The sequence below is a fragment of the Phaenicophaeus curvirostris genome, chromosome 1 (genome assembly GCF_032191515.1).
Source record: "Phaenicophaeus curvirostris isolate KB17595 chromosome 1, BPBGC_Pcur_1.0, whole genome shotgun sequence".
NCBI lineage: Eukaryota > Metazoa > Chordata > Aves > Cuculiformes > Cuculidae > Phaenicophaeus > Phaenicophaeus curvirostris.
In genome coordinates, this window is record NC_091392.1 from 42,733,029 (window position 1) to 42,745,132 (window position 12,104).

Genomic DNA, 12,104 nt, shown 5'->3' on the forward strand with positions numbered 1-12,104 from the left:
CGGTATTCAGATCACAGGTACTGAGGCACAAGCACAGCAGTAATTGATTCAAACATTAAAGACACTTTTAGGTACAGAACAAAATATTCAAATAAGAAATTTGGTTTCTTTATGAAACAAAACTATTAGGAACTGGAGGCTGCAGTTGTTCTCTTTTATGCATTAAGGTTACACTCAGATACAGGAGCTTGCTGAAGAAAGGAACAAGACTAGTACCTGATGCTTGTGATTTGCTAGTCATTGGAGTAGGCAGGCTCTGCTCCCGTGTGGCCTGTCCTCCTTGTGAGTTCTTGTCCCACAGGTTAACATTCTTGTAGTTGTAACTGCTGGGATCTCCCCATGCCGAAGTGCCATCGTCAATATCCATTTTTCGACTGATTGACTGGGGAGAAGGTTCTTCCCAGCCACTAGGCTCCTCCTCTTTGGGGGCAGCTGGCTGTGGTCCACTGTTCCAGTTTGGGTTTGGAGGTCGCCCATTATTTGGAGTTTGGGGTGGTGGACCCCAGGAACCAGAAGACTCCTGCTGTTGCTGCTGGTGCTGCTGTTGCTGCTTGTTCCAGGAGTTGGGCTGTCGACCCGTCTCATTCCACGTTGAATTTCTTTTACAATCATCCCATCCACCCTTTGAAGCAGCGCTCGTATTTGCACCATTACCCCAAGTTCCAATCTCATTCTGCTCACCTTCACCCCACCCAGACACTGGCTTGTTTCCTGCACTTTCCCAGTTGCTGTTTTTTGTTTGTTCAACTTCCTCTCCCCAACCGTTCTTTCCAGAAGACCATCCTTGATTAGGCTGCCGTCCACCCCACCCCTGATCCTTACTAGAGCTGTCATTCCAAGAGGAAGACGATTTTTCTTCTGTTCTTCCTCCTCCCCAGTTAGAAGAATTTGAGTTCTTATAGTCATTCCATCCTCCAGTATTTTTGGGGTCCTTCCACTCTGTTGGGGTTGAGAGCTCACCCCATCCAGACTTAATTTGATTGCTTTGGCTGGGTACGTCGCCCCAGCCCCCTGAGTTCTTTGTCTGTGTGGCAGAGCTCTCCCACCCCTCAGTTCCTTTATCAGACTTCCCCTCGGGCCGCGGCATCTCTTCAATATCCCACACGGTATCTTGCTTTATTTGAGTTTGGCCCCAGCCGGTGTTTGAAAGCACGCGGGGGTCCAAATCAGTCCTGCTCAGCAAAGTCTGCAAGACTGCTTGGCAATCAGGATGTGTAGGCCTATATGATCGGCGTCCAGAATTGTGACTGTCACTACTTCCTGCTTTGTGGTTGCTTCCAGTGCTTTGACCTCCAACCTCACTTCCTGCAGAGCTGGAAGATCTTCCCCAACAGGGAGCCTGGGAATTGCCTTGGTTTTCAGGAAGAGGGTGGCCTTTTTGATTGTCCCATGCTCCAGTGCTAGAATTTGGTTGGTTTGGACCACTCCATTCTCCAATCTTCAGTTCATCAGACCCAGACAGCTGTTTCCATTCTCCCTGAGAGACCCCAGATGTTAATTTGTTCCCTTCACCCCATTTGCTTTCATTTGCATGCTGAGGGCCAAAGTTCCAAGACCCACCACCACCCGTAGACCGGTTATTGTTATCCCAAGAATCGCTTCTTGACCCATTAGATTTTTGAACAGAAGCTCCTTTCCAGGAGTCCTCTCGATCCTTTCCATTGTTCCCATGGTTTCCAGAATTGCTCTGTCCGGAGACTGTGTCAGTTCCAGAAGAACCCCTAGTTGTACCCCAAGATCCAACACTCCCAGTCTTTCTTTCTCCAGTGCTTTGTGAAGGGGTGTCAGTGCTCCTGGAAGGGTTCCCCAAGCCCATTTCAAAGGGCATTCCCTTATTATCCATAGGGTTTGGTGAACTTAAGTTCAAGGAGTTAGTGTTTCCATTTTTTGGTCCATCAGTGTTATGAATTTGAGCCTGTTCTCTGCCAGAGACAAAGTTAACACCCGCATTTTCCATCTTTGACTGCTGTTCCCTAGAGGTCTGACCTACTGTGCTAATCTGTGCATTGGAGCTACCACTATCAGATTCCAGAGTCCCTTTCCTAGAATTGCCCTCTTGAACCAGTGCCGGCCAAGCAGATGGGTTGCTATTTGGGTTAAAGTTGCTGAAGCCAGAACTGGAACCGATTCTCTCTTGTCCACTCAAGTTCCGCCAATTACCTAGTCCATTGTTACTCTCGGCAGCAGGGTTGGAAGATTGAACAGATTTAGCCTTGGGATCAGATTTCCAGGCCCCAAGATTACATTCGTTTCCAGCGCTTCCAGACTGGCACTGGCTTCCTTTTCCTTTGTTACTAGTGGTGCTTCCTGGCAGAGTGTTCTTCTCCAAGCCAGGGTTCGAGGCACTGTTGTTATCGGTGGTGTTTTCGGAAGAAGACTCAGCATCTTTGCTGGCAATACAAGGCCACTCTTCCATGTCAGACCCGTCTACAATCACCTTGTCCCAGATGTGAGTTGGGTTGGCGTTGGTGCCGCTGTTGGAGGAGGCTCCAGGACCCCAAGTGGAATTTGCATAATTTGAAGCAGCAGCACCTCCAATTGCTGAATCTGTTTAAAAAAAAGCACACCCCCAAAAAGTCATTAATAATCGGTACTATTTACAGAACATAACGTTTTTTGATACCACTGATTACTGTTTTCATTAGTAAGAACACTTCCCTCAAACGTACAACAAAACTACTTTGCAAGAACATCAGGCTGGAAAACACTGCTGAAAACAGGGATAAAAGACTTCTTTCAACCAACTTCCCACAAGCATTTTGTAAGGATTTGGACTCACTGTTGACTCACTACTTTGGCTAACAGCACAGCTCTTAGATCAATATAATAATTATAACCCAGCTAATGAACCTGTGTAGTCATTACTGATATTGGTTGCAGGCTTTTCAAACACTTGTTTAAAATCATACTATGAACACAGAACAAGGGTGTGTACAGGTACACATGTACACGCAGTCAGCTGCTGGTCTGCTACTCAACTGACTCAAAGCAACTACAATTTACTACAGATCTAAAGATAAAAGATGTGAGAGAAAAAGAATCTAATCAATTTATGAAGTTGGAGCAGTCTGTCCTTCAGCTTCCAATATTTTTTTTCAAGTTGGTTTTGCTACTACGTATTTCTTTCAGCCCTTCAAAAACTGAATCAAATCCTTTCTAAAAGCTCTGGCAAATCGAAAGAGTCCAAAGCTACAAAATTCTACACAGTACAAATTGTATTCAGTATGTAATCATCGTGCATTTGTGTCACTGCTATATTTACCCTAGAAACCACAGTTTGTGGTGCTGTGAGCAGCTAAGCTGATCTCTGCTCCTGGAGGGAAGCTACTAAGGGATCACACTTTTCCTTCTCTCTCTCACCAGCTCTACCTACTCCAAGTTCCCCCTCTCATTTACGACCTTTCTGATGTCAGTTAAGCCACTCGCTAAGTCAACTGTATTCACTAACACAACACAAAGCTCTCCAGTTTTTGATGGGTTGTTTTTTTGCTGGCTAAACCCATTGTACAGGGTAGCCAGCAAGTTCAATGAGCTTTGGAGTCACTATAAGGAAATTAGCAGGATGAATGACAATGAATAGGGCCCCTTTCTTTCATCCGTAGTGAACTATTATTACATCCTATGTGGCATGACTTCACATGGAGAAGACATTTGTGTGTAGTGTTAAAGCAGACTTAAATTAACACAGTGCCACAATGGATGAACCCTACTGTCAGTGCTAGCAGCATGATGTCTGCATATATGCAGACATATTATCATCAACAGTTTGAAATGCCAGCCAAGATTCCCTTGCCATCCACATAATTACCTCTGATCCTCTAAATAATTTAAGTCCATTGCTACTTCAGTGTTTTTCGGTATACAGGTTCCACTCTTTTTTTAATGTATTTTTAATACCAAAGGACCCTCAATCTCCCTCACCACAAATTCCCAGTGCTGAAGATTAAACACACTCCCTTCTACAAAACCATGTCCTGATCCTTAATTTATTATTCTTATTCAGTGACCCCACCCAGCCAGTTTAACTTATTTCACAGAGCGTCACATTCGCAGTAATATCTGCATCTGAATTCACACCCGAACATACACTGTTACTACCAATACTGGCTCACATCACAGCCTGCACGAAAAATAAGGCATAATGACCTTAAAAAAGTGGATACTCCCTGCCAAGTGCCTATGTTATATATTTAAAAGCGAAGACAGCAATTTTTGGTTGCTAATACTTTAAATACAAGATGAACAGATGAGCTTTCAGTTCATTAGCTTAACTAATGACCATCCACTGAATGCTTCCAGATCCCCCTTTGCTGAAGGCCATCAGAAAAGATCCAGACTTCACAGCAAGGTTAGAACTCTCCTGTACGCTTTGAATACTGATGAACAAAAGTTTGTTGTCACCCATTAAATCCTAGCCACCAAGATCCAAGCAGGTCTCATGCATATTCTGTTCCTTCTGTTGCCTTAACCTCAAGCGCAAACTTAACAACAGCAACGAACACTGACACTCTATTGGTATTTGTATCTGGCTACCCTTTTAGTACACTGAGTACACCTTTTTCTCCCAATTTAAAAATGCTCTAATTAGACAGAGCGCAGGAACAGCTTAAGGAGGGTAGCAAAGACCAAAGAAGACAAAAGACTGCAAGGTTGCTGTATTTTGAACTTCACAAAGATTCAGCAAATGAATGATGCGCAGGCAGCTATGCACTTAGCAAGATCTTTGCATCGCTGATTTTAACAGAGCTTTTCACATTTCATTCCCATGAAGGCAATCTAGAAGTATTAAGATGTGGATGCTTCCTAATATAGCATACTAGGCCACAATTTAATTGACTATTCCATAAAACCAGCCTCCCCTTGATCTATTTGGCAGCGGCAATAAAATTCTGGCAAGTTATGGTTTTGCTTGAAGGTAACAGGTAAGGGCTCTGGATTCATAATCAGACTCTTCCTTAGTAACAACGTGCTCAAGGACAAACAGATTCTGATCTGATTAAAAAAGTTACTAGGAAATGACTACTTCTAAGGATGGAAGTATTGAACTGAAATAGGTGAAGGTTTCCATATAGAGCCCTAGATGCAGTTTTGCTCTAAGATGTGGTGATTCTTAGCAGGTTTTCATAGAATGGTTTGGGTTGGAAACGACCTTAAAGATCATGCATTTCCAACCCCCCTGCCATGGGCAGAGTTACCTCCCACCAGACCAGGCTGCTCAAGGCCCCTTCCAACCTGGCCTTGAACACCTCCAGGGATGGGACATCCACAGCTTCCCTGGGCATTTGTCCTAAAAAGTCTGGGAGCAGTCAATTTTCCCCTGCTCATAAAACAACTACTAATAAAATCAATTTATTTTCTGGAATTCAAAGTGAATGGAAAAGCAAAATTAAGGTAGTCACCACTTCCATTAAAAGGCTTATCTATCTCAGGAGAAAACCAAGATTACTATTAAAACAAATCAGGAGCAAAAGGACCATCTTGCTATTTCATACAGGCAAGAAATGACAGACACCTGCCATCTGCAGATCTGGTATCTACATGTCTGTTTTACCAGATCACACTAAAAAGTATAAGATAGGAAGGAGAAGACAGAACAAGATAGGAAGTTCATGTCACCAAGAAGTCCTTAAAAGCTATTACGAACTACTCAGTGCAAACCATAAAATGGTACCTGTTGATCCCTGTGTTGTCTTTACCTTGCTTCGGTCTTAAGAGGATTACAGCTTCTGATTCAAATCACTCAAAACATATTTGAAAAAAAAACTAACCCTCTTTCTTGTTCCATCCAGGAGTAGAAATTGCCTCTATTGCCGCTAACAGCAAAAGAAAAACCTATATGCTAAAACTGTAATTCTCCAAAAGCAATTCTAGTGGTTACTTCGTACAATGCTTACGCACAATTCTAGGGATTCCTTCTCTGCCACGCACACACACGTTCATTTACTATTACTAGCATAACTTGCCTGTTGCAGTCCCACTGTCGCTCTGCAGCAGTGCTCCTGTCACTGGTTGTGCGTTGTTTGGGTTTGCTCCTGGTGCTGCTGGGGAAGGAGGCCCTGCTCCACCCCCAAGGAGCATACAGGATGGCGGAGGGGGCTGCCCACGTTTCAGTAACACTTTGTGGTCCTGCTGGCAACGGAATCGCGGCGGCACCTCCCGAGGCATGTAGCGGGCGGCGCTTGGCGGTTGTCCGTTCGGCACTGCCACCCTTTTGGCATTGTTGCCACCATTGACTGGTGGCGATGGAGAGTTGCCAATTGGGCTGGCAGCCACTGGTTGGCTTAAACTTGGTTTCGTCACTTCGGGCACTGAAAAACAGGAAGAAGGAAAATCAGAAATTTTTCCATTGAAACCCATGTTAGTTACAAGAACGCACTGCGACTGTTTCCTTCTATAATTTCATTCTTCTCCGAAATACTGTGCAACTTCAACCTTATCAAAGAACAATTTAATTAAAGAAGAAGGAATAAGCAGTAGTAGCAAACCTCTTGCTTCCATGTGCAACATTTTACCCCAGGATGAAACTCTGCCCTCAGCAAGCGCTTTGCTCTACGCCCTGAGTTTCTGGGAAACAAAGTTGGCAAAAAAATGGCACCCTGGACAGTAAGTAATTTTAAAATATGAGAAACCAAATATAACTTGTTTTTCCTCGCACTCTGTTTCCCTGATCTTCAGCTGGGATTTGGATTGTTATGTATCAATGCTTATGGAAGATCTGAAATCATATGCCAAGTCTTCACCTGCTTACTAGGCCACACAGCCACTATCAGATCAGAAAAAAAATGTGGGGAAAAAACAACTCTCTTCTTGGATTCAGAGTTAACAAATCTGAGTTCTCTGTACTGTTCTTAAATAAGGCAGTAACAGTTGTCTCCAACGGAAAAGGCACATTCTCCATGTGCCTTTTTTTGAAATGGAGCAAAAGAAATTCCCCAACAGGTACCTGGAAGTTGTAACCGCTAAGGCACTGGACTGTGAAGGCAAGGAAAGTTTAATACATCTACTCTAGCCTTCGTTGAAGATTAATACAAGAAAGGGATCTCCAGAAACCCCTCACCAGCAAAGTGAATATAATCAGTAAAACTCTTCCTCTTACAAATGTGACATCAAACCAAGTGAGTCTCTCTCTTTGGCAACAGGAACACACTACTCTGCATATTTTATTTTGATAAGGGTTTTCCAATTTCCCTATATAGGCTTTATTGACCAAATTACCCCAACAAGGTACTGTTAACTGTGAAATCGAGCTACCACCTTAGTTCTCTTCTATCATTAATGACAATTTCCCCACATCATTTTTAGAAAACCGACATACAAATCAAGATTAAATATATATTTAGATCAGCTAAATAAGCTTAACTTTCAGGATGCTGACTCATCAGTCCTGCCTTACCTGCTGGACTTCTAAGTGCTGAGCTTCTCTTAAGTTTCCATAAAAGAGTGATTTTCACTCAGTTTGGTACCTCAGCATAAGCAGTCCTTTCCCTGTCTTCCACTCCTTTTACACAGGTGATTTCAGGTTTTTGGTTACTTGTCTAAAAACTTTGCAAACCTGAAAGGCTAATTATTTCAATCTAACCTATTTTATCCACAACCCTCATTGCCTCTTCAAGTATTTTGATGTTGACAACATGGATATGTTTAGGTTCTCCATTTTAATCACCCCAGCTTTTACTTCTTCTGAATACATAACTTGAGTATTCATCTTGACTCATAATTCCCCTTCCTTTTCCTACAGTTTTGATTAAGATGCGACTCCTGACTCAAATAAATTATAAAAAATATTCTTTGGATCAAAAATTCTTACCTTTGGTTTTTTGATCTGTGACCTGCAAATTAAGAGCAAGAATGTAAATAGAGTTCTTAAGAAGCTCAAAACAAACATTGAACAGGCTGTGCTGAATCACAACTTTAATTTATTAGCAACAAAATCAGAATTTGTTGCATGAAAATAATCAGCTGATGAGCTACAAGTCTAAAGAGTGTTCCTAGTCTTGTATATGAAGTTTTTGAATATCCTACAGCTCCTGTAATACCTTTGCCTAATGCAAAAATGCCTGGCAGAAACATAATTACTTCACTCATGATGACCTTTTTGTATTCACTGCCTTCCCCATCCCAAACATGGACTTCCAAAGCACAAATAAACATGTGCTACAGCTCTACAGTTATTTCAGACTTTGGATGTGAATCATTACACTTAAAGCATAACAAAAACTTAATTCCATGAGACTACCCTTTCAGCAGACTGTTGGGCCTAGCACAGGAATTCCCACAGGAATAACCACAGGCGGGAGTAGCAGCCTGTGCCTTTGCCATCTTCCCATTTCACCTCTCACATGACATCTGTTCCATGGAGAAGAAATCCCAAACATTACTGAACTCACTGCCACAATTACAAAAAGTACCAGCAGCACTGATAAAGCATCACACTTCAAAATCTCTTGAATGCAGTAGGCTGATTACCAAAGCGAGCCATCACACTGGCCAGTAGGTGATCTTGCTGTACGTCTACATTCTTTCAGCACAGCATATTTCAAGCTACAGCACAGACAAACACACCACTGGTACGTTCTCTGGAATCGTGTATTGTAGCAGGTTTTGAGCCTGTCGATCATGAGTTCCACTACACAATAATGGAAAACCCCTAAAGATCATCATGTGTCAGGTTCTACGTCTCCTATTCTTAAAATAAATTGCTGGACTAGTCCATAATTCTGGAAAGCACACAGTGACGGTATAGAATAATGAAAGCACAAGTTAAAAGCAGCTTATTGTTTAAACCAACTAAACCAGAACTCCTTTGTATGGTAAAGGATAAAAAGACAAAACTGCCCTGAATTTCTATGGTGTCATTTAATTTGCAGAAATGAACACTGCAATACACAAAGCGGAACATTCGCTATAATACAAAATCTTAAGCATCCTAACTTCCCAGAATTACACAATACAAAAGCTTCCAAGATACTAAAAGTGCACCAGCACCAAAGCTGCGTTTGTACCAGGGCAGATAGCAATTTTTACTTCACTTATGAAAAATCCCATATGCATTAAACCATGTCTTCCTCCGTAACACAGCAGAAATTTCTGTTAGGGACTCAACTGGCTTTGATGCTCCAATATTAAAGCAAAAGGAAGATGGAAAAAAATTATTCATGAATCCAGTCTGGTAATACTGATAGGTTTACTACAGTCAACAGTAAGCATGTTCAGTAAATGAGTAACTTGCCTAATTGAAAAACCCCATGTCACCAAACCTTTAAAGAATTCTACACAAACACCAGAGTTTGCTTTAAGAAGAAAAAAAAAAAATTACTTCCAGCTACACCACATCTATCTCCTCTAATCATAAAGATCTGGTTTTGTGATTTTTCTTTTTCCCCTCCAGTCTAGAATAAAAAAGCTTAGCAAATGTGACACTGTCTGAGATTTACAGCTGTCACCTCTCTGTGGGCAACCTATAAGCACTGTCAGGGCAGGAGCAGCTACAGTGAACAGGAAGGTGGAGTCAAACTCTGCCTTCTGACACACTACCAAACAGCCTCTGGGACACCAGCCACAGGAATTTGGTCTGTGAACTTGCCTGGCTAGCCTCTGCTGAAAAGATTATTTTTAAAGTTTCTGAAGATCCAGACTGAAACAACTGCTTCATATTATACAAACTCTGCCTGAACAAGGCACCCTCAAATCATTACTGCTTATTTAGTCAACACCATCACAGTCACTAATAAGGATGGAAAGTACACATTAATGTTCTGCCTATTTGGTTGCCCACTTTGCTATTCCTAAATATTTCCAAGTATTACTGTTCTCCAGTAGATTAACTTCTTTAGTGCTTATCCTTTCCAGGATTTTGGCAAAATTCATAACATCCAATAACACTGAATAACTCAGTAGACGAGGGACCACACAGGAAAGCTGGCAAATCTCCTTTGTATTCAAAGCGCTGATTACTCAGTAAACACTCACAGCGCTGCTATTAAGATGATGAGTACAACCTTTTCAAACTTCTCTTGTATCAAAGAATATCAGGACATAATCCTCAAAATACTAGTGTGTATTTACCAGGGTCTGCTCCTTCCAATTCCTACACATCCCTTTTGTACTCAAACATTAAACAGTAGCAAAACTGGGGCAAAAAGACACTGGAGAAACCCTATTCTGTAGCTACTGATCTTCTGCAGCATTATCAACACAATGGCTGAATAAAGACAGCAAAAATACACTAGTTTATCTGCATCTAATTTAGATTCATAAACTTGAATTGGTGAAAAAGATTTAAAAAGACCCTGAATAAGCCAAAATTTAACTGAAATCGTTACTGGCTCTTCTCAGCAGAAATCTACAGAATCTAACACAGAGCAACATCCGACCTTCCGTAGGACCTGTTGTAAATGAAAAAACAGATAAAGAAAGTGAAGCCTCCTGTTCTCCATTTCACATAATGACTGAGATTGGAAGGGGCTGCCTCCGGAGATCTAGTCCACAGTTCCCACTTCTGTTCCCTACTAGCCCCTAGGAGTCTCCCCAGCTCAATGCAAAGTCATCAAAAATTGATTGCAGAGGTCATGTCCAACTTGTTTCTGAGCATCCTCAAAGATGGAGGCACCACTACCTCTCTGGGAAACTTGTTCCAGTGGCTGCCTGTCAGACACATGCACAGAAAAGTCTTTTTATGATTAAGTGTAATTTCCTGTATTTCAATTCATGCACAATGCCTTGTGCCTTGTCACTGGGCACCACTGCACCTTCTTTACTCCCTCCCACAACACATTTGTATTCATCGAGTGATAAGATTCCTGAGTGTTCTCTCCTCCAGGCTGACGACCGTAGCGCTCTCAGCCTCTCCTCATTTGTCAGACATTTCAGTCCATTAATCATCTCAGGGGTCTTTTGCTGGACCTGCTCCAGGATGCTTGCTTTGGGCTTGTACTGGGAAGCCCAGAACTAGACAGAAAGGATTTTACCAGTAAAAGCACAGATAAAGCTGCAACAGACTCATGTTTGTCTGTCAAATTAACTCCTAGAAGGACCTACCAGATTTTCAGCAGAACAGAGAGCTTCTAGTACATCAAGTGTTCAAATGCATTTTCTGAGCAATACCAATTTTTTGACTTATCAGTTCTCCAAGGCTCAGACTTGAACTGACCAGTTTCAGCAAAAGTGTTCTTAGCTATAGAACACTTAAAACCTAAGCGATGTTCAGCAAAACATAAAGGGAATCACCAGTAGTAAATATTTCATACAAACTTCTTTAAGGACTTAGTCTAGAAAATATTTAGTCAATTTTACTGCAAAAGCCCAGCAGTGTTTCCATTCCCAAATGCCTCAAAACAGCAGGAGTTGCATAGATCAAGAAAGCCCATACTCAGTATGGGCTGGAATTGGTTCAGCTGTTGGAACGGGTACAGAGAAGGCCATAGAGATGATGAGAGGGCTGGAGCACCTCTGCTACGAGGACAGGCAGAGAGATTTGGGCTTGTTCAGCCTGGAGAAGAGAAGGCTCTGAGAAGACCTTATAGTGCCCTTCCAGTATCTGAAGCGGGCCTACAAGAAATTCTTAGCCATGAGGGTGATGAGGCACTGGCACAGGTTGCCCAGGGAAGCTGTGGCTGCCCCATCCCTGGAGGTGTTTGAGGCCAGGCTGGCTGGGGCCTGGGCAGCCTGGTTTGGTAGGACGTGTCCCTGCTCATGGCAGGGAAGTTGGAGCTGGATGGGCTTTAAGGTCCCTTCCAGCCCTGTCCGGTCTATGATTCTATGAATAATTAAAGTTTACTATTTCATATAATAAATTTCTTTTACTTCACATGACATGCTGAGAGGAAACAGCCACATTAAACACTTAAATTCCAGAAAAACTATGCAAATAGTCTTTAACGAAGCATCACTCTAAATAATCACGTTTTTAAGCTCAAATACAGCTTAACATCTTGCCATCCCCAGTATTATTTATGTTCCAACTAGATAAAAACATTCAAAAATCAAAACCTACCTTCTGAGCAGATTCCTTCTTTTTCTTATCCTCTTTCTTCCTTTTCTTGTCTTCCATTAACTGTTCTTCCCTTTCTTGCTCCTTCTCTCTGTCAAAACATGGACAACAACGG

At 42.2% G+C, this 12,104-nt stretch overlaps 2 protein-coding genes across 16 annotated transcripts in view; one reads left to right on the forward strand and one right to left on the reverse strand.

The window, feature by feature from the left end:
* The window catches only part of MRTFA (myocardin related transcription factor A), a 506,306-nt gene that overhangs the window by 176,754 nt on the left and 317,448 nt on the right, over positions 1–12,104 (forward strand). The window lies entirely within an intron of this gene.
* Positions 1–12,104, reverse strand: part of TNRC6B (trinucleotide repeat containing adaptor 6B) — a 133,951-nt gene that overhangs the window by 29,428 nt on the left and 92,419 nt on the right. For all 15 annotated transcript variants that reach the window (XM_069855389.1, XM_069855325.1, XM_069855299.1 and 12 more), the window contains 4 exons: positions 11,993–12,080; positions 7,808–7,829; positions 5,964–6,308; positions 217–2,547 (listed from right to left, as the gene is read on the reverse strand). In XM_069855389.1, the coding sequence (XP_069711490.1) occupies positions 217–2,547; positions 5,964–6,308; positions 7,808–7,829; positions 11,993–12,080 (2,786 nt within the window). The remainder of the gene's footprint in view (positions 1–216; positions 2,548–5,963; positions 6,309–7,807; positions 7,830–11,992; positions 12,081–12,104) is intronic.